Source organism: Musca domestica, unplaced genomic scaffold, assembly GCF_030504385.1.
Source record: "Musca domestica strain aabys unplaced genomic scaffold, Musca_domestica.polishedcontigs.V.1.1 43, whole genome shotgun sequence".
Lineage (NCBI taxonomy): Eukaryota > Metazoa > Arthropoda > Insecta > Diptera > Muscidae > Musca > Musca domestica.
In genome coordinates, this window is record NW_026712332.1 from 1,673,338 (window position 1) to 1,699,120 (window position 25,783).

Genomic DNA, 25,783 nt, shown 5'->3' on the forward strand with positions numbered 1-25,783 from the left:
GTTTTCTAGATATTCGCCTTCGTATAGCTTCCATATAATTGTACCTCCCAGTCTATATATAAGGGTAGTGAAATAACTGACTGAATGAGGATCGCCGAAACGAATGAACCTAAAATCGTCAGTCTAAGGCGTGTCGTAAGGCTGGTTTTAAAATATGAATACTGGTACTAAAATATGAATACTCTGTATTGGACAAACGGAATGAGTTAGATTGAAATTTGTAATGAGAGTCACTAATAGAGTGCAGGATAGATGTTCTAAAAGGTTTTTGGAAATTCGAACTTAAAGGTTACGAAAAGTTCTAAAATGGTACTAAATTTTTAAAATGGCACCATTTGGTATTAGAACTAATTACTTGAAATTTGGTATGAGAATCAGGGTAGGAAACTAAGTTTGATATATGAAGGTGGTTTCGGAAATGTGTACTCAATGTGCGAACTGTACAAAATGGTACTAAATTTGGAAAAGTCTGGTTTGGGGGTGAACTGATGAAACTGAAATTTTGTTTTGGGATCCCCTATTGGTTTGTAAGTTTGTGATAAAAAGGTGGTTTTGGAGCTGTGTACTAAAAGTGAACGAAAGGTACTAAATAGTACTATAATTGGTACAATTGGTATTGAGTGAACATATAGTGCTTGAAATCTGAAATTTGATATTAGATTCGCTGTTCATGTGTAACCATGTGGAGGTGATTTAAGAAATATGTAATATAATGATACGAAAAGTACTGAATGGTACTATATTTGGAATTGGATGAATGGTTAGAGAGAAAAATTAGAGATTTAATATTTAAATTACTGATGGCATTTGTGGTTGATATTTGATGGTGGTTTGGAAATCCGTTTGTAAAAAAAATACTAAATTATACGAAATTTGGTATTGGATGGTATTTGGTATTGAGATAGGGAGGTGGTTTTGGAAATGAGAAAAGTACTAAACACTACTAAATTTGGTATTTGGTGAATAAAACTGGAATCCTGAAATTTCATATAGATATCACTTTTGGTGTCTGTGATTGTGATATGGAGGTTATTTTGAAAATGTGTCCATGGTTGAAAGGATTGATCTGGAATCCTCAAATTTGATATTGAGGTCTATTGATTGGTATCTGGAATTTAGATATGGAGGCGGTTTTTAATTGTTGAAGCGACTGACATAAAATTCTGAAATTGTATGTTGAGATAATTGTTGGTAGCTGATTTTGAGATTTGGAGGTGGGTTTGGAAATACCCACTATAGTTATTCGAAAAGTACTAAATTGAACTAAATTTGGTGTTTGTTGAATGGAAATAGCAGAAGCCGTGGAATTTACGGCAATCACTGTTGGTATCTAGGATGGAGGGATATTTGTTGTTTTGGATAAGCGTACTAAGTGTTACTAAATTGTATTGTATTGGGTGAAGGGATAGAGTTGAAATTTTGAAATTTGATATTATTGTTTTCTAGTGTTTACATATGGAGACGTTGAAATAGTTTTCGTCAACAATTTGGATGTGGGTCCAATGTGCAGTGGTATATTAATATCGTTCTCGGTAAACTTTAAAACAAACGATTTTAAAGACTTCTGGGTGTAAAAAGTAAAGATTTTTCTTTCCAAAAAAGTCTGAAAGTTTGAAAATTTCGTACGATGTATGACGTTTTGATTAAACAATGTTGTAAAACTGGCCGGACGGAACTTTTAATACCCTCCACCATTTTCAAAGAACTTGAAAAATTTCCAAAAAATTCCATCGGAAAATACCGCTCAAAGCAAAACCATTATATAGGGGTTGTAGTACTCAGGGGGTAAAGTACTCAAAAGAAACTCCTTCTGTGGATTTCAGACAATTCCATTGAGAAATGTGGCTAAAATCATTAAAATACCGAATATCGGGGGTACCGTTATATGGGGGATATCGTATCGTGGACCGATATAGCCCATCTTTGAACTTGACTTGCCTGCAGACAAAAGACTGTTTTAGCTTCCTATCTTAATTCGTTTTGTCTCTAGCGTGATTACAACAGACAGACGGACAGGCCTAAAATCGAATTAGAATTTTATAAATTTAAAAAGTTTAATGGGGACTTCTCAATGACGATGTAACAAACACTTACCGATATTATTTTGAAAGCCTAAATCATAATGAGTTTTCCGCAGTGTACTCCTTTGAGTTCATTCCAATGTCAATAACTGAATTTTGTATTAATACCAACTTGCAGCTTTTTTGTTGTAAATCATATACTTATTCCCCAATTCAATTGACTTCCTTGGAACAATTCCCATCCTTTGTCAGAGTGGAAATTTCCATAAATAACGAGTTTCTTTTGTTTTTTTTTTTTGTAAAAAAATCAAAACACAAAAAAAAATTTGCATTATTTCGAAATAATGATCTAATTAATAACGAAAAATAGCTGTTGATTTTTTAAAACTTTATTATTAAGTATTGTTCGATCACTATGCATTAACCTCATTATCGAAATGTGAAATACTGACCTGCCTACACTGTCAATATTCCATTCGTATCTAATTCGTATCGAATGAATATCAAAACAAAACTCAAGAAAAAAATTGGCATTTCAATAACATAAATAACCGTCGCGGCGGTCAATGGACTGCTGCTGCCGATGCTGTCGAATAGTTTTGAGTTTTTTATTTGCTTATTCATCATTTGATGATAAAATCGCTGAGGCATTATCATCGGATTTGAACATTCGAATCTCATGTAAATAAATAATTTTTGGTTTTCACTTTTAATTGCGGCATGCGTGCCATTGTTCGCATCTGCGCCGGCTTATTTGAACTTAAAACTCTGACGTTTTGGATTGAAATTTGAGAATTTGTTCCGCAGATTAATTGCAAAATCAATTCCATGTCAAACATTCAGCGAATTGACGCGATTATCGAGTCAATAAAGTCATCTTGTCATCGGAGGTGATATGAACTGATTAATCACTCTATTCTCGGTCAATCGAGTACTCTATGATAACGGTGGTGAGTCGGAAATTGAAATGGCTTATAATTAATTTTATTTATTTGTTTGAAATTGTTTCTTGTTAGTTTTAATTGTCAATTATGATTTCCGATCAAACGTCATTCATAATTAAAAGAGCACGGAAATAAACTATATATGAAACAATTGCAATCAGTTCATTTTATATTTCCTTGAAGTTCAAATCGAAAAATACCAATGCTAAGATCACGAATTTAGATTTTTCAAACTCTCAGTTACTCAATTGTACTTTTGGATTTGCAAACAACATTTAATATTAACATTTTAATATTTTCTACACCGCTAATTCTCTGAAATTGTGCACGAGGATCAGTATGATAAGGCTGGGTTTTTGGAAACTCGTACTAAAGAGTACGAAAAATACTAAAATGTATTAAAAATGAAATAATTGGTATTGGACAAACGAAATGAGCTAAAAATCTGAAATTTTGAAAGAGAATCACTAATGGAGGGAATTCGAACACTAAACTTAGTACTAAACTTCGAAAATTGTACCATTTGGTATTATGTGAATGAATAGGGTTAAATTTCGGTATGAGAATTAGGGTTGAAAATTAAGTTTGATATACGAAGATGATTTTGGAAAAGTGAACGTAGTGTGCGAACTGTACGAAATGGTACTAAATTTGAAAGATTCTGGTTTAAAAGCTGGAATTTTGAAATTTTGTATTGGAGCTCATTTTGGTATCAGTTTTATCACAAACTTACAGAGGATAGAGCAAAAGTCCAAAACTTATTTATAGATGTTATTGTTGGTTTCCGTGGAAGGTGGTCTTGGAAATGTGCACTATAATTGTACGAAAGTATTAAATGGTACTAAATTTGGCATGGGGTGAAGGGATAGAGTTGAAACCGTGAAATTTTATATTGCGGTAACTGTGGGTGCCTAGGAATGAAATATGGGACGGTTTTGCAAATGAGCACTAAAATTATACGAAAAGTACTAAATTTGGTATAGAGTGCTTATGTAGAGCTGGAATCCCGAAATTTGATATTGAGGTCTCTGTTGGTATCTGGTATTGGTTTTGCAAACCGAAAAGTACTAAATGGTGCCAATTTTGGATGACGGCCTATATTTTCTATATGCGTACTAAATTTTACAAAATTTAGTATTGGATGAAGGGATAGAGTTGGAATCCCGAAATTTGATATTAAGGTATCTGGGATTGAGATTTGGAGGTGGACTTGGAAAAATCTACTATAATTGTTCGAAAAGTATTAAATGAGCACTAAGTTTATATGAAAAGTACCAAATGTTACTAAATTTGGTATTGAGTGCTTATATAAAGCTGGGATCCCAAAATTTGTTACTAATTTTGGATGACTATCGGTGTCTATGTTTTTGATATGCGGACTGATTTTTACTAAATTTGGTATTCGATGAAGGAATACAGCTGAAATTCTGAAATTTGTTATTGAGGCCAATTTTGGTTCCTGTGCTGGAGAAATTGGAATAGTTTTGGACAGAAACAAATGTGAAATAGTTTTACTAATATCCTAAAAGATGTTCCTATTATTCTTTATGGAAAAAGAAGAATTTTTATGTTAGTTTTTGTTAAAAGATTTCCATTTGGTGATAATAAGTATATTTTTAAATATTTTTTTTCAATTTGAATAACATTTTTTTCGGAACAATCCGAACTTTCTAAAACCAAAAAAATCTATATCGGAAAAATTTGAAGACATAACTATCCGTCCTCTCTCTCTCTCTCTCTCTCTCTTTCCCTATCTCTTAACGATATTTCCAACTCACCAAATAATTCTTATTTTTTTTTTCTCTTTGCATTTCCAGCATGTCATTCAAACTCTTCCTGCTGGTTGTGACGGTGGCATTGTTCGTAACAATGCCTGTCAGACCGGTAAATGGATCAGCAGTCCTCATTTCCGATATGACAATGACAGTTATGGTGGAATTATCTTCACGTTATCCATTTTGTAAAATGCATACCGATAGGTGAGTTTTTGGAGATTCAAGTCCATATCAAAATTATGCTAACTACTTCCATTTCCGTTTTCAGGGGTGACATACAACGGATGTTATTACAGGCAGATCCAAGGCGTATACGACAAGTACCCCGAGAATCGGTAATGGAATTAGAAGATGTGTGCAAAAATTCTGGCTCTCATGGTCATGAGTTCCGTGGCGGCTTGGGTTTTATTTATCCCGGCACAAAATGGTGTGGCCCAGGTAAGGCTTGAGTTTTTTTGGGATTACTTGCGAAATTTAAAATAAATGTTTCCATTTTAGGAACTGCTGCAATCGATTACAATGACCTGGGTGTACATGCCGACGAGGATCGTTGCTGTCGTGAACATGATCATTGTCCGAATGTCTTAAATGTGGGTGAGTGCAGGCGCGGCCTCTGCAACACCGGCACTTTTACACGCTCCCACTGTGATTGTGATGCTCGTTTCAGACGCTGTCTACAATCTCTAAATACAGGTATTTCATTTGTTATTTTAGCTTCTGTTCCCGTTTAAACAGTTTTTTGTTCTACAGAAACTGCAAATACATTGGGCGCCATTTTCTACAACGTTGTCCAGGTCACCTGTTTCCAGGAACGTAGCCCCTGTTCGGTTCATCAAAGGTTTGATGATTTCTATTACAGTTCAAATCAGTGTGACATTGAGTTCCGTTCAGCCGATTTATATGTTCCACCCAATGCGGGAAATCTAATACGAAAAATCCTCTCAAAGCCCTATGGCATAACGAATCCCATCCCCCAATATGACCAATATTCCTACTTTGAGGGTGGCCGCTCGTTGCAAACTTCACCGGCATTTAATCCATTCTATAATGTGGGTCAGAATGTGAAGAGTGCTTCGCGTCGTGTTGGCGTCAAACTGGCTTCAGTTGGTTTGGCTGCACGCAATTTGCTACGCGAAATTGTCCGTAGTCCGAGAGTTTTGTGGGATAGTTTAAATGCTCCGGTAAGCCGGGATTTGCCACCCGGTGGGGGACCGAATTACTACAGATATAATCGGCCCAGAGGTGGTAACAGATATCAAGAGTATACACCATATCAAAATAATTGGTATTATTAATGGTGTGTCACTGTCCATTCGAAAGACTGAACTCTCTCTCTCTCTCTCTCTCTTTCTGATTTAGAGAGTTGCCAGATGCTTAGAATCGCATTCATTGTTGCACTGTAAATTTATTGCACTTCGATTCGATTTGTTTTTAGTTAATCAGTATTGCCATATTATGCATTATGTATGTATGTAGTTAGGTCTAGTGTTAAGTTGTACATTACAGTATTGTAAAGATTTTATTTTTATTTTTGATTTAAATAAATCTTTTAAAAAGTAGATTTTTTGTTTGTGTGTGTGTTTTTTTTTGTAATTTTGAATTTGTGTTCATTGCGAAATATCCAATGCCAACTTCTTCTATGCCATTCATTTTACATTTTCCAGAGCTGGCTACAACCAAACCGAACAGGATGAAATTTGCGCCCAATGGCAATATCAACCCTCCGAGAAATATGTACCCAGTGCTCCAGGACGTACATAAATCGCAAGCAAAAACATGAATATCAATCAAACTAATGGCAATTATTGTACAACGAATATGGAACTAATTCCTGAAACCGAAAATCCGATACCTGCATATTTAGAGAGTAGTAAAGCTTCATACACACCATACACACATACACGTAGATATTTTACACAAAAAAATTTTTTGAGCATTTGTCGTTGTAAAAATCACAACCGAGCAACCAACAACTATGAAACTAAGTACTCCGATCTGCGAATAATGATGACCTCCGAACAAGTGATATCATGTTAGCATATAGTAAAAGTCTGGATTCCTTTGGTCAGGTAAAAAAATCGATACAATCGATAAAAATTGACGATAAGAAAACAAAACAACAATAGCAATCGTTTAAATGATTTCATCCCGAAACTTGGTACAACTATTTAAAATAATTCGTTATATATTGCACAGACACACCAAAGACATATACATACATATGTAACTATTTAGTAGATGTGTATGACAAAAAAAACATGAAATAAAAATATTGTAACAAAGTTAAAACGTATTTTGTAATTTTTTGGAGAGATCTCATTTTTTGAGTTACCGACAAAAATCGGTAAAATTAAAATGTTTATAATTTCGGTAATTAACGAAATTTGGTGGTAAGTTAGCGAAGAAATCAAAGACCTAAGACCTACCAAGACCAGGATACCAATTTCTGTCAACTTTAACTTCTTATATCAAAAAGTTACCGATTGTTTTCGGTAATTAAAAAAATGTGTTAGAAAATCCCACTACTGGGCCTTAATTCTTGTTCTATGAAAATATGAAATGAAAACGTATATAAAGGGTGTCATGAAAAAAAACTGCATTTCTAAGCCACTCGTCCGACAGCTGTTAGAATTATTCCAGTGACAGCTCATTATATTTTTTACAAGCGTACAAAAGCATTTTGGTGAGAATTTTCAAGAAAAAAATTATTTGTGATGGAAATCAAGCGTGATAGTGTGATTTCTTTATATTTGGTTGGAAACCCACAAGTGGCTATCGTTAGAGCACTTCAGCATTTAAATATAAATAAATATTTGTGTCTCGTTACCGTGATTCTGGCAGTGTAGCCCGAAGTCAAGGAAGTGGACGGAAGAAAACAGCAACATCAGCAGAAATGGTTCGAAAAGTAAAGAAGCGACTTGATCGAAATCCACGTCGCAGTAGCCGAAAAATGGCTCGTGAGCTGAACATATCGCAATATTCCATTCGGCAAATATTTAAAAATGAGATCGGGGTAAAGCCATTGAAATTACAAAAAGTGCAAGAACTTACACCACAACAGAGGGTCTATTTTCAAAAGAGCTAAAGAGCCGAAAGTGGTGCACTGTCGAATTTGGTTTTCTCCGATGAGAAAATATTCGTTGTCCAGCTTTTTGTAAACAAACAAAATGATCGTGTTTACTTGCCAAAGAGGTCAGTTGAAAATGTGTACCTTCGGTTGGCCACCAGAACTTAAGCGCCTGTCATGGTGATGGTGTGTGCTGCCATAACAGCCGATGGCCGCTCAGAATAAATGCCGAATATTATCGCGAAAATATTCTAGAGGGTGTATTAAAGTCTTGGACACGCAAACATTTTTGCTACAGACCTTGGACATTCCAACAGGACTCAGCACCATGCACTCAGCACGCGCCACCCAAGAATGATTACAAAATGAGGTTCCTCGCTTCATTTCCTGCCCACAATGGCCACCAAAATCTCCGGATACCAATCCGTTGGAATATGGTGTCTGGAAAGCAGAACGTATGACGGTTTCATTAGCCGTTTGAAGGCCATAATTCGTGCCAAAGGTGAATAATTTGAACAAATCTAAACTTATTCTAAAATTTGATGCTATTTCCGACATTTTTTAGTTTCATTCAATAAAATAATATAAAAAAATGTAAAAACTATGGCGTTTGACTTTGTTGCAGTTTTTTATCTCACCCTGTACAAATTTCCGCACATATTCTGTTTTTAATTTATCCAAAAATAAAAGGGCAAACGTTGGCACAGACCGTAATAAAAAAAAATTTAATATTTGTTTATTACTCTGCTTGAAAAAATAAAATATTAAACAGAACATTGTTGGCTTGTTTGTTCGGGATACCATAGTATTTTGTTGTTGCAAAATGGTTAGGCTTATATCTTTATTGTTGTTTTTATAAAAACCACGTTTGTTTATTAGTGGAGAACGATGGTAATGTTTACCAGGGGGTAAGGCAGTAAACATTACCATCGTCCTCCACCAATAAACAAACATTGTTTTTATAAAAACAGCAATAAAGGGATTAAGCCTGTCCATTTTGCAACAATAAAATATTAAACTTCAAAAAATAATTGGGGCAAAATATTTCATAGGGTAACGGTATATTTTTACCTTTAAATTTACGATACTTGGACGTTTCTTCTTCAAATAATATAGCAGTCAATGATGTGTTCGAATACCATGGTGGATTTTGTCGTTTGCAAGGTGTGTATAAAAACTTTGAATTTGATTTGTACTGCTAACGGTGTATGTCTTTGCTAAATGAACAGAAATTTTGGATTTGAAAACTAGGTGTCGCCGTCGAACTTAAGTATAACGTTTATGGAACAACTCAACTCCAAAAACACGTGGCAAAAACATTAATCATAACAATCAGCCATAACAGCCAAATCAGGTCCAACAGCAAGCGGGTCCACAAGAACACAAACCCAAACAGAAATGCATGAATGGTGGAAGTGGAAGTTACCCAAACCTTCATGTGGTGGATAAAACTCTCCCACACCGGAGTGTGAGGAAGGATATGCATCGTATGAAGGTCAGCGTTTATTGCTTATTTTATATTCTTCAAACTAAATTGAATTGTTTTCTTTCATATAAGCTCCACATACAAGTAATGGTCGATTTAGGATCGAAGTTGTAACTACCATCGTATTGTTTGCTAATTTGATTATTTTAGCAAAGCAAAAAGTATTACAAAATCCATGGTACAATAAAAAGGTAAGGTGGAGGTAGCAGCGGATTACAATGTTTTTCTAAGTGTGCCCGACTTCTGCCAATTTTGTGTATGTATTTATTGTTTTGAAAAATAAAAACAAAATATTTTCAAAACCATTGTTTGGAAGACACGTACATTGCGGAATGTTCAAGGTCTGCGTCCAAAAAGTTTGCGTGCCCAAGGCTTTAATACACCCTCCAGAATATTTTCACGATAATATTCGGCATTTATTCTGATGCCACGGTCGATTAATAAGACCGGAGAGCGACCGTCGGCTATTATGGCGGCCCACACCATCACCATGGCCGGCGCTTGAGTTCTGGTGGCCAACCGAAGATGCACATTTTCAGCTGACCTCTGCTGGACAACGAATGTTTTCTCATCGGAAGCGGAGAAAACCAAATTCGGCAGTTCGGCCAAGCGAAGCAACTCTTTAGCTCTTTCGAGTCGATTTTCTTTCTGTTGCGGTGTAAGTCCTTGCTCTTTTTGGAATTTCTATGGCATTACCCCGAGCTCATTTTTCAATATTTGCCGAATGGAATGTTGCGATATGTTCAGCTCACGAGCTATTTTTCGGCCACTGCGACGCGAGATTCGACCAAGTAGCTTCTTTACTTTTCGAATAATTTCTGCTGATGTTGCTGTTTTTCTTCCGTCCACTAAGCTACCAGTATCACGGTAACGAGCGATGGTACGAGACACAAAAGATGTATTCAATTTTAAATGCTGGAGTGCCCTAACGATAGCCACTTGTTGTTTTCAGCCAAATATAAAGAAATCACACTATCACGCTTGAATTCCAGCACGAATAACTTTTCTTGTCTGAAAAATTCTCTCCAAAATGCTTTTGTACGCTTGTAAACAATATAATGAGCAGTCGCTGGAATAATTTTAACAGCTGTCGGACGAGTGGCTTAGAAATGGCAGCAGTCTGAAGTTGGTTGCAGTTTTTTTCATCTCACCCTGAATTACAAATTGAAAAATTAACATTCGCCACAGTTAAAATGCAGTCTATGGTATATATGGTACTACACACAATCTCATACCATGGAACTGTAAGAGGAGTCCTCCAAATATTTATAGGCATCTCGGCTCAATTTCATATGGTAAATAATAATTGTAGAATTTTATTAGTTTTTTTTTTTTTTAATTTTAATTAAATTTATAGCTTCCACCACTAGGAAGGTGCAATTACATGCCATATTCCAAAGAATATCGTGCCATGTACGAATTTTTGGAACTATGGGTCTATATAATCAAAATATTCATGGACACATTGGCACCATTTCATATAATATATATTTACTTAAAAATTGTATTAATTTACTAAATAAAAACTTAAAAAAAAGAAGCTTTATTTTTTTATTTTTTTTTAAACCAATACAAGTCTATAATTATTACTTAACATATGAAATCGTGCCCAGGAATATTGTGAAGATACCTCCGCTTTGAATGGACCCATAGTTCCATTGTTTGGGCGGCTATTTCAACTTAAAAAAAAAGAAATTGATTTTTTTTATTTTTATTAAAAAATACCATTATATAATTACTACTTACCATATGAAATTTTACCAAGATGACAACGAATATTGTAAGGACTCAGTGTCCAGGTAGGGACATTATAGTTCCAAAAATTCGTACATGACACGAGATTGTTGGGACGATGATTCCCTTGTGTGAGGGCCATAAATTTTGAACTGAAAAGTTTATAAAAATAAATTATATCACTTTACCAATGTACTTACTTATCAAAGTGGAGAATTTGAATTGATGAGAATTTGATGTCCCTGTGTTTCATATTAAGCTTCCTTTTCTTCAATCAATCTTGCCTTTCCTTTGCCTTGTGTGAAGACAGTTTTTCAGGCAACCATTTTTCATTATTAGACTAACAGATACCTTAGGTGTTGTTTTCTATGTTCTTCACGTTATTCGTCAGTCAGAAATCAAAGAAAAACGTATTTTTATTCTTATTTTTTTAGTTTAGAAAAATAGAAACAGAATATTTTCAAAATCAATGATTGGAAGACGTGTAAATTGCGAGACGCGCATTAAAGCTATTCGCCAGTTTTACCATGGAATTGGAAGATAGAACAGTCTAGAACATATTTTTAAAAGAAAATCCAGGCGTTTCATTGATTATTTTGACAGGAAGCAGGCACAGCCTTAGTGCTGTATTTGTGTAGTTTTACGAAGCTGTTCTACCTTCTTATTGTACCATGGTTGTTAACATAAGTGGTTTTAAGTATAGTAAATCCAAACCGTTCTGTCTATTCTGATTTGTTTCAATAGTTTCGAAAAGTGTAGCATTGTCAGTATTTCTATTTCGATTTCATTTCTTCCTTAACGGTTCCTGCCAATCGGTTTCTCGTTTGTATAAATTGACTAATCCAAATATTGACCATTGCCTGCAAAGTATAACGGGCTATACAATATCTTAACTCCCTTACAGAGGGCTGTGTTTATTCCCTTGTGCCCGAAACCTTTAAACGGGGTTTTCCAACACTTCCTCACTAAATTTTTCTAACAGTATGTATTCAACATCGTCGCAATCCTCAAATACTTGCTCAGCTGTAATGACGTACCTTGCATTGTCTGAACTATTCCATCGACGCATCTTGCTTTACTCTTTATATTTACGTAATTTTTTCGGAAAGTCTTCTTTACATTAATTGATTATAGGGATTGAGTGAGGACTTATTTTTACATTTAGTTGGTCAAACATGTCATTTATTATTTCCAGGAAATCTCTGGTGGTCGCTGTTGCAGCTGATATGTAAACATTGGATATTAACATTTCTAGGTCTACCGATAATGTTCTGCTAAACATTTGCATAGCTCTAGCAACATTCATCTGTTCCTTTTTTAATAAATATATGTGCCTCAATGTCAAACTTTTCTGATCGTATTCAAAATCCGCATCGATGTTTTTTTTTTCAATTTAGCAATGCCTTCAACTTCAAAGCTATTTGAAAACAAATTATTTCTCGTGGATTAAAAAAAGGTAAGAATAGTCACAAAGAAAGGGAATTTACCATTGTACATGAAGTAATGGGATAGAGGGACCTTGGCCCCACACAATTTCCCTTATTTCCAACCCAATCCTTTCAAAATGTTGACCCTATGTGGGGAGGTACTTCTTGGATATAGTCAATTTTCGCAACTGACCTAGCACTGACGCAAATATTAGGATTTGCAAAGTTGGAGCAAAATCGGATTATCGTTTCGACATATTGTGGGGGAGGTACCAGAAGGAGTGGACCGATGTATTCCATCTTAACACCAGACCTTGGGTTAATACAAATATTGGAATGTGTGAAATTGGAAGACAATCAGACTCTTTCATCACATTTTGTAAGAGTTGTAATTATTTTGACCCATTGTGAGCATTTTCGCACCAAACCTAGTACTGACGCAAATATTAGGATTTGCAAAGTTGGAGCAAAATCGGATTATCCTTTCTCTTTCAGTGCAGAAAATTTATTTTTTTTTTAATTCGACCTTTTGTGGGGGAGGTACTAGAGGGAGTGGACCGATATTGCCTATCTCCGAACTCGATCTAAGTTTGACAAAATTTTATGATGTACCAAGTTTGGACAAAATCGGATACTCCTTTTCAGAGTTATCGTGCGCACAACCAGACAGTCAGACTAAAAGACGGACGGACATCGCTAGATCGACTCCAAATGTCCTGAAACGGATTTGGTCCAAAGGGACCTAGGGTATAAAACCATTATTTTGACTAGGTACGTTTTGCCCGTATCAAATGATACATACCCTCTGTAGCCATATGGCTGAGGGTATACAAAATGACACAACAAAGTGCAGGGCCGGCACGGTGATAAAGTGTTGTCATTGTCGATTTAGCAAATGAGACTATATTTTATTAATGTGACCTTAGGAATAATTATTCTACGTTATTATAACTGACTTCAACGCCATCTACATAAATATCCCAACATATAGCTTAATGTCAATTGTGGTACTTCCAATCTAATTTTTTTGATGTGGCAACGCCAAACTTTCCAAAGTTATTCTCATATTCCATTTTGTTGTCCATATTCGCTGAAATCTCTCTCTCTCTTTTACTCTCTCTTGAAAAACGTTTCGTTCGCTGAATCAAAAGTCGATTTACTGAACCCTATCTACTCTCATTCTGAATTTGAGCTGTGACGTTGCCGTAGCATATGTTTTGATTTCAGTTTTAAATGAGAGAACGTATTAGGTGTGTACGGTCGTGATGTCGGATAATTTCGTCGTGTTTTTGCGAGAATTTTTTGTTTACTATTTTACACACCAACAACAAATAAAGCTGTTGCTGTGGTGACATTCATTCATTCAACAAACGAATAAAAAATACACAAATTAAAGAAGAAAATATCGTATTGCGATAACAACAACTTCAACTACCGGGAAATGTAGATAGCCGTGTGTGTGTGTGATTTAGAAATTGCAAAAAACAAGTGGTCCCCCTTTTGAATGTAACATCGTAAGCGGGGAAAAGTGAAAAGCGGTATCAAGTAATTGTTATTGTGAATTTATTTGTTTTAACAAATTAAAGGTGAAATAGCAACAACTAAAAGCCATACAGTGAAGTTTAAAACAAATTGGCCAAACTTAATTTGGGAGCAAATTGCTGTTTGACAAAAGTGAAAAAAAAACGTAAAATTGTGAAATGATCTGCAAATGAAACATCAATCATTCGCTTTTAATTGCAAACGAGAAATTGTGAATTGTGAAAGCAACAGTGTTAATCTCCATCATCCCGTTCCAATGAAAAAGGAAATTTAACTAATAAGTTAAGCATCTAAGCGGAGCAAAAATATTGTGAAAGAAAATCTTTATTGTGTTACCGCCTTGCCTTGTTGGATTATACACGCATACATACATACCCATCTACCCATTATTATTATCCTCGGCAGCGTATTGTGATATCTTCTCTCTACACTTTTGGGATACATATCAAATAAATGTAGGTATGCATGCCCTGTCAGGGAGTGTGAGTTCGTTTCGAAGTTGTGAAAATGCCACAGAAATCTCTGTATGATGTAAAAAAAAGATACAACAACAAAAATTGCAAAAATTATCACCAACAGTGGCAGCAGCAGCGGCGCAGCACCAACCAGTGTTCACACAAAAACATTCCATTGCAAAACAACAACAACAACAACAAAAACAATGAGAATAGTAACAAATACAAGCCCAACAGCAGCAACATATCAATGTGAGCTTGCAATTCAAGTTTAGCTGAAATGAAACAGAAAAAAAACAAAAACACCACAATCAGATTCTTAAAGTTGCGCTTTTTGTTGCTGTCGCTGCTACTGCTGTTGTTGTTTAGCAAAAGAAGAAGCACAAAAAATCCAGTTTTCTTCAGTTTTCAAGTTTCCGATTTCTCTTTTTTCGCTTGTTTGTTTTGCCTCGAAATGTGCGTACCACCATTGACGTTTATTTGTCGGTCCGTCCGTCCGTCCGTTTGTGCAATGCTGTCGCTTTCTGAAGACACCTCCATGAAGGAGAAGAAGAAGAACCAACCAAACATTCTGTTGCTTATCGGCAACAGTTAAAACAGCTAACAGCCACCACCACTACCACCCAACCCGAATTCCATGCAAATCATCGAAAATGTCACACCAATTGGTAGAAAAAAGAAGTTAAATGAGAAGCATATCTTAAAAGAATACCCATCTGGGGTGAGAGGAATAGCTCAAAATTTTAATCGGTCTTTTGAGAAAGGAATTTGTCAACAGGAAGTGATGAAATAAATTTCAATTTTAGGTTCACAATAAGTCAAGTGAATAATGTAGTATCGGTGGCATAACTCCTGTCTAGCAAAATGGATAGGTAAAATATTTTTTTTTTCATGAGGGTGGTCTCGGATCCATTATGGAGATCATAAAATATAACTACGCTTAATAATGGCTGACATCCTAACTCCAAAAAGACGCCATTTGCATATATCAATAGGTGTGTTTGGTTACCCAAAAATTTGAGCTTAACTTTAGTTGCCAGAGGTAGGTATTTGAATCCTAATACAGGGAAAGTATGTTTTTTATTGGGGGACGGACCCGGGCTAAACCCTACATTACTGTATAGGTTTCTTGAATGCTAATACCCATTCAACAAGTGGTCACGTGATGTGGTTATTAAAAATGGTTCCAGAGTTGCATTTTTTGAACCGATTTTTTTTTAAAAATTCCCCTAAAGTCGAAAATGGTCCCGTTTCGGTAGTTCACAAAATTTATGCACAAAATCCTAGTTCATAATATAATCTTTCCAAAATGCTACAACATGTGTTTTTGTTTTCCTTGGATCTGGAGATATGGGTCTTTGAACCCGGAGGAGCCGATTACATTCATGAAAACCCGGGTCTTAGGTCCGGACTTTTGGGTCAAATATCTGGGCATCGTGGTCTATCCCCCAAGAAAATACTTTACCGGAATCAAGGAAAAATACCTAGCTCTAGAAAAAATTAAAAAAAATGTTCGCGAGTTTTTTTGGCAATTATTTTACTGCGGATTTGCAAATTCTTGCCGAACAATTTTTTTCTTGCAATCGCTTGCAACTAGCTTTTTTCTCCTTCCGGTGATTGATATATGAGGTCAAGCAATTCTAAAACATATTTCATTTTTGGAAATCGTAAGCCTATTTTTTTTTGTTTTTCGGCTCATTATTATACAATCAACCATACTATGGAGGGTGTATTAACGTTGTCATTTCGTTTGTAACACCTCGAAATGAACGAATTTAGACAGAAGACTAAAACTTTGCCGCTCCACGTTTTCATATAGCCCCCATATAATATTAGTTATTTCGATGATTTTTGCGACATTATTTACTGGAATTGTTTCAAATTTCGTATTTAAAGTTCGTAATAGGTACTACAGCCTATGACAAAAAAATCACGTAAATTTTACAAGGGAGCGGTTGCGTAAAAAGTATCGAATTTAGAAAAAAATTCGTTCGCGTAGCCGGTCTTAGAAATACCACAAACCATAAGATTTCAAGCCCCGAACGTAGGACGTTTAGAAAGTATTGCCAATGGAAAGGTTAGAGTATCAGCTAGAACTTCAAACATTTGACATATTTTCGCCTCTCGTCAAAATAGTAATAACTTTGCAAAAACACCCGAACCGCGTTTTATCCCGGTCACAAACACAAAAACAGAATTTCCTGTTTTGTCGTCCTTATTTTTTTACCCTCCAACATACATAGTGTGGAGGCTTATTACGTTCTTCATTCCATTTGTAACATATCGAAATAATAATTTTATACATAACAAAGTATATATTCTTGATCAGCGTTAAATTCTAAGATGATTTAGCCCTGTCCGTCGTAATCACGCTAGAGTCCAAACGAATTAAGATAGGAAGCCAAAATTTTGAACAGATCAGTCTTTTGTCTGCAGGCATGTCAAGTTCGAAGATGGACTACGATATTGTATATCTCCCATATAACGGTACCTCCATATATTCGGTATTTTGGTGATTTAAGCTACATTTTTCAATGGAATTGTCTAAAAATCCATGCTACAAGTTTTGTCTAAGCACTTTACCCCCTGGAAGAAAAATGCCTATATAGTTAGTTATAGCCCACATACAACGGTATCCCCCGATACTCGATATTTTGAGATTTTAGGGACAATATTCACCGGTGTTGTTTCAAATTTTGTATTCATAATGCAATGCATGGTTTTTTTAATGTGGCCCAAAATGTTCAATTTTTCAATTCCATGGAAAAAATGTTAATATCTTTACTGTTCGTCCCGCAATATACATTTCTTCAAATCAGTCGTTTTGAAAATGTTTTTTTTTTATAAACAATTCACAGGGCTGACAAAAAGGCCGATAAAATTATAAAAATATTGAATATCAGGTGTTACAGATATATACGTTTATGGACCTCTATAGCTAATTATATAGTTTGAGATAAATAATTGTGTTAAAAAATAAAAATTATAAATCATCGAAATATCGAATACATTATATGGGACCATACGAAGGCATGATTCTCTTCAAATTTTAATAGTTCCAAAAATTGGATCTATATGGCCCATTTTCAATACTAAAAATTTTATGGGCCTAAAATATACCAGAATTAAATTTTATCTATTTACTTCATTTCGTCGGAAGCTGGAGTGTTTTCCACAAATTGCTACACTACTACGAAATTTAAAAGTTCCATCTCTAAGATTATAGAAATTTGGTTTGTCATTCCGTTTGTAACATCCCTAAATATTCGTCGTAGGACCCCATAATCAGCATAAAATTCTAAGTCGATTTAACGATGTCCGTATGTCCGTTGAAATCACGATACAGCCCACATTATTCGACTTGGAGTGTCAAAATTTAGCAAAACAACTTATCTGGGATAGTTGGTATTGAAAATGAGATATATCCACGTTTTTGTATAGTCCCCATATAATGGTACCTCTCGATCTTCGGTATTTTCATAATTTTTGCCACATTTTTTTTCACGGATGTTTCCAAAAAATTGTCTTCGTAGGTCATAATGAGTTCTAGCTCGTGTGGCGAAACATTGTATGTATAGGTCCACGTTTTGGTTTAGCCCCCACATAAAGGAACCTCACGATGTTCGATATTTTTATGATTTCTGCCACATTTTTTCGCCGAATTTGTCTAAAAATGGGTAATTGTAGTTCATAATTGGCTCTATCCCGGTGGCAGAACATTGAATATTTAGTTCCACGTTTTCCTACAGCGCACATATAACGATACCCACCGATATTCGATATTTTGATAATGCTAGTTACATTTACCCACTTAATTTTTTCAAATTTGGTATTGTGGAAGATTTAATAGATGACTATCCTTGAAGTATAAAATTGCCTACATAGGTTCCCGTTTTGGTATCATTCTAAATCCTCCTATTAAATCGCTTTATTTTACATATTTTGAAAATTTTGGGGGCAAAATGTGCTGTAAATTAGAATGAAATTGCGTGAGATTTAGGCCTTCAAGTTCTCTTTGGGAAATCTTTTTATATCTGATTCAAAACGCTTAAAGTCAGTAGAACCGCAACCTTTATTAGGTAATGCATTATCCTAGTTATACGATGCAAACAGAACGACAAACTCCACATATTATTTTTTCTATTGCGGAGGAGCCCTATTTTCACGAGAAAATACATTTATTTTGGCAACTCTTTCTTTTTTCAATGCCAGAAAGAATTTACGATCAACTCTCAGGTACAACTCCTCGATAAAAAGTCTTGTTGCAAACGAACATGTTTGTCCATCGAGCAACGACGATCAACAAAAATAAAAGTAGTAGCGAAAGAGCGAACAAAATAAACAAACAAAACCCACCACAAGCAAGACGCGAAACAGCACATGTCAGAGAGTGACTGACTGACTGAGTGAGTGAGTCCCAAGCTCGAATCTAAACCTGATTCAAACTTCAACTCCAGTCTTGGCAAACAAATGGTTCGAAACGATCGCAAAGAGTGAAAACTACGGAATACGGACAAACGCAAAAATAAAACAATAAAAAAATACATCAAAGCAAGTGGAATAGAAAAGAAAGAAACTAGAAAAATTCCATTACATTTGACAAGAAATTAAAATTCAAAATAAATAATTTGTTTTTTGGAAAATGTGTAAAATAAAATAACAAAATGTGAAGGAAAACACGGAAAATAGTGAAAAGTGAGCTGGTAATTTTTGCAATTTTTGTGGTCTAATTCCAAGTTTTATGTCCCTCTCTCCGCTCTGTGCTAATTTTGTTTCTTTGTGTTTTTTTTTTATTTTCAGTTCTTTTTTGTTTATAATTTTTTTTCTCGAAAAAATTATTTTCAATTCCACGACAAAAGATTTCGAAAATTGGCGAAAAAATTAAATGAAAAAAATATAATTTATTTTTGTTGTTTTAATTTCGTTGTGACATCCATCCATCGATCGTGAGTGTTTCTGTGTGAAATTATTTTAAACGAAAGACGACGACGAATGCGAGAAACAAAGAAGAGAAACGGCAAAAACAAGTTACAAGTTGAGTTGTCGGTTTGTTGGCTGACTGGCTGGCTGGTTAGTACGAAGTACTACGAGTGCGCAAATGCTGTGTTGAGTGTGTGTGAGTGCGTGCGTCCGTGTGTGTGCAGCAGCTGGCCACATTACAAGAGTCGCGAGTGAAACAAAATTAACGAGCGAAAAGTAAGCCAAAAGAGAAAACAATAAAAACAACGAAACGTAAATACAACAACAAAAACAAGAAAACAACATTTAGGTGCAATGGAATTCCTCGTTGTAAAGCAAATCGCCAAAAACACCAACAACAACAACAACAGCTGCGACAGAAACGAAAAAACCACCACCAACACCATCTTCGTCATCCACTGCAATAGCCCAAAGAAGGACTAAGCAGAGAAAAGGAATAAAACACAATTACAATAACCCCAAAAAAGTGCCAAACAAAAGAAATATTTTCAAAACAAAATTAAAATTGAAATCAATCAACCCAAGTGCCTATCCATCCATGCGCCACGATCACGAAACTCAGTGGTGTCCACAATGCCAGTCTAAGAAGTTTTATGAGTCCTTTAAGTTTGAATTTTTGAGTTTGTTTTTCTTCCTCATTCCCCTTTTTGTTGTGTTTTGTGATTTACATGCCATACACCCGCCCGCAAGCAACTAAAGATTAACAAACAAGTGTTTTCTGTGCAAAATTCCAACCAACGAAAATTTCTCTTGCCGCCTTTGTGTTATTCTCCCCCAGCCTTAATTCTCTTCCATTTTTTCTTTGGAACGCAACAACAACGCTCGCCTGCTGTACCGTTTGTTTTGAATTGAATTCAAAATCTAAATAAAAAATTATGAAGAATAATCAATCGAAAACAGTTAATAACAATAATAATAATAATAACAACAATAATAACAATAACTTGCATTACATTCACATTAACACTAAAAACAACAACAACAATAACGGCGGCTACAAACTCTCCAAATCCGCCTCATCACCCAATCATCTAATTGCCCCACCATTGTCGGCATCATCCAAAAAAGGCCTGAAATCCAAATCGAAATCCCATCGCCTGGTTGGCCGTTCTTCCAGCAACGGCAATTACAACAACAACAACAATAATAACAACAATCGCAGCGGCAAAATGGGCGGGGGCACCAAGGATGCCCGTCGCGGCTTAGAACCCCTCGAATTCGAGGAATGCATCGTCGATAGTCCAGAATTTCGCGACAATTTGAATCGCCACGAAAAGGAATTGGATCACACTAGTCAACAGATAAAACGCATCATCAAGGAGGTCAAGGATCTGATGAGCGCTGCAAAAGGTAAGTGGTGGTGAAATTCAATTAGAGTTAGTTTTGTAAAATATATCTCGAGGTAGGAAGTGTAGTCAAATGTCATTACCTGTGTGTTGACTTACCTTTAAAGGTTAGGGCTTTTATTGATGTTAGAACCTCTATAGGCAATGATCTGCCAGAGAAGACAGTGTCTATTACGAACTCCAAATGCCAAGTTTGAGATAATTATTTAAAATAAAACATCGAAATATATGGGGGGCTATATTAAAGGGGTGGATCTGTACAGACAATTTAATCTAAAATCAAATCAAAAATATCAAAATTCATTTACAACTGCAGGTAAAATTACAAGGGGGCTATACCAAAACGTAGACCTATGGCAATATCAATAACCAAAAATTCCCACGGTATAATAAAGAAGGTGAGTAATTTTGCTAAAATCATCAAAATGCCGAATATAGGGAGGGGTACCGTTGTATGGGGGGGGGGGGGGTGTAAACTACAGGGTTGCCCATATTCGACGGACCTTTGGGCCCATTCCAATCGACGAGGCTTGTCCGCAGGCAACATTCTTTGCGTCAATTGAATTTTGTACGGGAACAAATGCAAATCAATGCGAATAATCCGTTGTAAACTGGGCCGAGCCATGCCCAACTGCTGAGAACGGCTTTTTTGGAATGTTCTTGGGGACCTATCAACACTGGCTCGTACAGCAGCGATATTCTCGGCCGATCGCCTTTGTCGACTTTTATATGGCCTCTTCGGATTAGAAAGAGCCTTACCAGTCGAAATTTTTCGTATAAACGCTTAATTGTGTTCTCACTTCTCACATTTTTTAATGTTTTAAAAGCACGTTGAGTTTTCACAATTGACTTCTTGTAAATTTCAACTATTTCAGAGCGCTCGCATGGCGTGTATTGGTTCATGGTAAAAATCTGCTTGAACTGACGCTTCAATCGCGGTATGTCATTAAGCGATGTGACATCTCTGTCAAAAGTTATGGCGTTGCCAGATGGGTCCGTCGAATATGGGCAACCCTGTACATAGAAAGAACTCCTTGTGTGGATTTCCAGACAAATCCATTGAAAGATTTGGCTACAATCATCAAAATGCGGAATATCGTGGGTATTGTTATATGTGGGCTATATGATATGGTGGACCGATGTAGCCGATCTACGAACTTGACCTGTCTGCAGACTAAAGACAAAATGTTAGCTCCTTATCATAATTAGTTTTGACTCTAGCGTCATAACAACAGACGGGCGGACAAGGCTAAATCGTCTTTGAATTTTACGCTGATCAAGAATACAGGGTGACATAAAAAAACTGCAACAAAATCAAACGCCATAATTTTTAATTTTATTGAATGAAAGCAAAAAAATGTCGGAAATAGCATTAAATTTTAGAATAAGTTTAGATTTGTTTGAATTGGTCACTTTTGACACGAATTATGGCCTTCAAACCGCCAAATGAAACCGTCACGCGCTGCACGAATATAGCTCTGCGATATTTTGGCCCATTCCCGTCGAAGCGCTTACTTAGGGGTTCGACACTTTGATATTCTTTAGAGCCAACCTTGCTTTCCAAAATACTTCAAACACAATAGTCCAACGGATTGGTATCCGGAGATTTTGGTGACCATTGTCCGCTGGAAATGAAGTGGAGGAACCTCATTTTTTAACCATTCTTGGGTGGCGGGTGCTGACTTCGATGGTGCTGAGTCCTGTTGAAATGTTCAAGGTCTGCGGCCAAAATGTTTGCGTGCCCATGGCTTTAATACACCCTGCAGAATATTTTCGCGATAATATTCGGCATTTATTCTGACGCCAGGGTCATTTAATACGATCGGCTGTTATGGCGGTCCACACCACCACCATGGCCGGCGCTTGTGTTCTGGTGGCCAACCGAAGATGCACATTTTCAGTTGACCTCGTTGGCAAGTAAACACGATCACTTTGTTTATTTACAAACTGCTGGACAACGAATGTTTTCTCATCGGAGAAAACCAAATTTGGCAGTTCACTACTTTCGGCCAAGTGAAGCAACTCTTAAGCTCTTTTGAATCTATTTTCTTTCTGTTGCGGTGTAAGTTCTTGCACTTTTTGGAATTTCAATGGCTTTACCTCGAGCTCATTTTCCAATATTTGCAGAATGGAATATTGCGATATGTTCAGCTCACGAGCCATTTTTCGGCCACTGCGACGCGATTTTCTATTAAGTAGCTTCTTTACTACTACTTTGAACCATTTCTGCTGATTTTGCTGTTTTCTTCCGTCCACTACCTTGACGTCATGACAGTATCACGGTAACGAGTGATGGATCGAGGCATAAAAGATTTATTCACATTTAAATGCTTGAGTGCTCTAACGATAGCCAGTTGTGGGTTTCCAGCCAAATATAAAGAATAACTTTTTTTTTGGAGAATTCTGACCAAAATGCTTTTGTACGCTTGTAAACAATATAATGTGCATTCACTGGAATAATTTTAACAGCTGTCGGACGAGTGGGTTAGAAATGACAGCAGTCTGAAGTATATATATAAATATTCCGAAAATTCAGAAAAAATTGAAAATATGTTTTCTGGAGATTAGTGATATCACTTTCATTGATGACTTATTTTAAGAAGGCCGCTTTAAAAATGGTTTATTTTTAATATGGCCATAGCGACAATAGCTGTGACGACATGTGGGAAGCGAGTTTTTTTTGGTAATAACCTTGTCAACACTTTTGACTAATTTCATAGCAATCAATGAATTGTATGCTACGACAATGGCTATCGCTTATGCGGCATAAATCAAATGAACAAATATCTCTCTCTCTCTCTCTCAGTCCGAAAACACATGATAAGCATTACCATTTCGATTAATCAAAGGAAGAAAAAACAATAAACAGGATTCATTTCGATATTTCTTTCTGGATTGCCAAGAGTTCTATGTATCCTTGAAACTATGACTATCTGTATTTGTTTGGCTATTTAATCCACATATCTTTTCTCCTTCTCTCTTTTTTAAATATCGTGTTTCATTCTATAATCGGCTTAGATAACATTTTTGTAAAGAATAGAGAAAAGATCACGTGACGAATCTGTTTGGCTTGGTTGCGGTTACAATTTGTTATGGCATCTATTTAATAAGCAGGTGTTGGTTTTTTTTTGATAGTAAACAAATAGAATAAAATAAATTGTCTGGGTCACAATGTGTTCTCTCTCTCTCTCTCACACACACACTCAGAAGATGGAAACGATCATTTTACACTTTAACCAATTTTTATTATGTGTTTAAGAATCACGTCCCAAGGATACATATAACTTGATTCCAACGTGTATTTGTAGGAAGCTGCAAGTTTTTTAGCTGCAGAAGCGGATAGTCCAAAAGTGACTTTGGATTTAAATTTTTTCGGGTGATTTTTTAAGAGCTAGGAAAGCTTTCCATAGAAGCACAATTGATAGTAGGGTCCATATAATTATACGTTTGGAGGTTATTAAATGCAAATGTTGACCGAGACTGTATCACAAGTGGTCCATCAGTTTAATAACATTTTGACACACTCTTTCCAAATTTTCGGCCGGTAAATCATAAATAAATGCTTTAATGTTGTCTTCCAATGTATCAATCGAAATAGACATAATCTTTAACATAGCCCCACAAAAAAGTCACATTGCACGACCTGGACGGCCAGTTGACCGGACCCAAACGTGAAATGAACTGCTCACCGAGCTCGACTCTCAATAAGTCTATTGTTGCGGATGGTGTGTGTGTGTGGAATGTGGCACCGTTTTATTGAAACCACATGGTCGTGCATTTTGCCCAATAAAAGTTGATTATCATCTCATGGTAGGGCTCAACATTCACAGTTAGGTTACGATTCGCAGCATCTTTCAAGAAGTACGATCCAATGATGCTACCCGTTCACAAACCGCACTAAACAGTCACTTTTTCTGGATGTATTGGTGGCTTTTCAATGCTGATCTTCACTCCAAAATTGACAATTCTGCTTAATTACGTATGCACTAAGCCAAAAATCGATAAAAAAAATTGAATCTTCGCCAACATTCATTCCAAGAGCCCATTCGTTCGTTTTTATACCCTCCGTAATTCTATGGAGGGTGTATTAACTCTTCGAAATACTCATGCAGAGCCAACAAAGTATATGTATTCTTGATTAGGGTAAGTTCGTAGGGTTATGTTCGAAAATGGACCATGTCGGTCCATGTTTTTATATAACCCCCATATAACGATACCTTCCAATATTCGGTATGTTTATTATTTTTTTATCGGAATTGTTTCATATTTCGTATTTAAAGTTCAAAATAGGTACTACAGCCCATGACAAAAAATCACGTTGGCAGATCCACGTCTTCGTTGCCAGGTTCACGTCTTCGTATAGCCCCCATTTGACGATACCTCTCGATATTCGGTATTTTGATGGTTTTAGCGGCTTTACTCACCGGAATTGTTTCAAATTTCGTATTTGAAATTCGGAATGCGTACTATAGCCTATGACAAAAAATACATATATAAGGGGTTTCATTTGAGAGGTATTTTTCTGGGGATTTTTTTTAAATGTTTCATGCTCCTTCAAAATGGTGGAGGGTATTAAAAGTTCGGCTTATCTGCTTTTTTACTTGTTTTAATTCTTGCGCCAGCTGTATTTTGAAAGGCTTTACACCTACAATATTTTGCAAAATTCAACATAGACTAATCATTAACACTGGCTGATACAGCTGCGAATTTTGGTCCGAAATTAAGTCCTAATTTGCCCGGTTTCACTCCGGGCAAATTAGGACTCCTGTTTCAAAAAATTGGAGATAGCTCTAATGTTGAAATCGAATGGAAACAAATATTTTATTTGCCGGTTTTTGATTTTACCGTGAATGGTAAGAGAGTGCGGTGATCGTGTACAAAATCAAAGAAGAATCGAATCAGCCCGTTTTCGAACGAATTTTGCTTTCACTCTATATTGAGTAAAGCAAAGCTCGCCCTAATTCGAGCGAAACCGAAAAATGCAGTTTTTACTCGTTTTGTCTTTA

At 35.9% G+C, this 25,783-nt stretch overlaps 2 protein-coding genes across 3 annotated transcripts in view; both read left to right on the forward strand.

The window, feature by feature from the left end:
• The window catches only part of LOC131804410 (acidic phospholipase A2 PA4-like), a 35,320-nt gene extending 28,321 nt beyond the window's left edge, over positions 1 to 6,999 (forward strand). The window contains exons 2-6 of one of the 2 annotated variants that reach the window (XM_059127253.1): positions 4,783 to 4,944; positions 5,009 to 5,178; positions 5,239 to 5,433; positions 5,491 to 5,578; positions 6,405 to 6,999. In XM_059127253.1, the coding sequence (XP_058983236.1) occupies positions 4,784 to 4,944; positions 5,009 to 5,178; positions 5,239 to 5,433; positions 5,491 to 5,578; positions 6,405 to 6,501 (711 nt within the window). In that variant the 5' untranslated portion in view covers position 4,783 and the 3' untranslated portion in view covers positions 6,502 to 6,999. Of the gene's footprint in view, positions 1 to 4,782; positions 4,945 to 5,008; positions 5,179 to 5,238; positions 5,434 to 5,490; positions 6,237 to 6,404 lie in introns of those variants that run through there. The other variant, XM_059127252.1, reaches the window with a different exon arrangement.
• A 6,676-nt stretch (positions 7,000 to 13,675) lies between these two features.
• LOC131804362 (rho GTPase-activating protein Graf-like) overlaps positions 13,676 to 25,783 on the forward strand; it is a 160,206-nt gene continuing 148,098 nt past the window's right edge. Inside the window, exons 1-2 of the mRNA XM_059127194.1 lie at positions 13,676 to 14,451; positions 19,252 to 20,781. Of these exons, the coding sequence (XP_058983177.1) occupies positions 20,307 to 20,781 (475 nt within the window). The 5' untranslated portion in view covers positions 13,676 to 14,451; positions 19,252 to 20,306. The remainder of the gene's footprint in view (positions 14,452 to 19,251; positions 20,782 to 25,783) is intronic.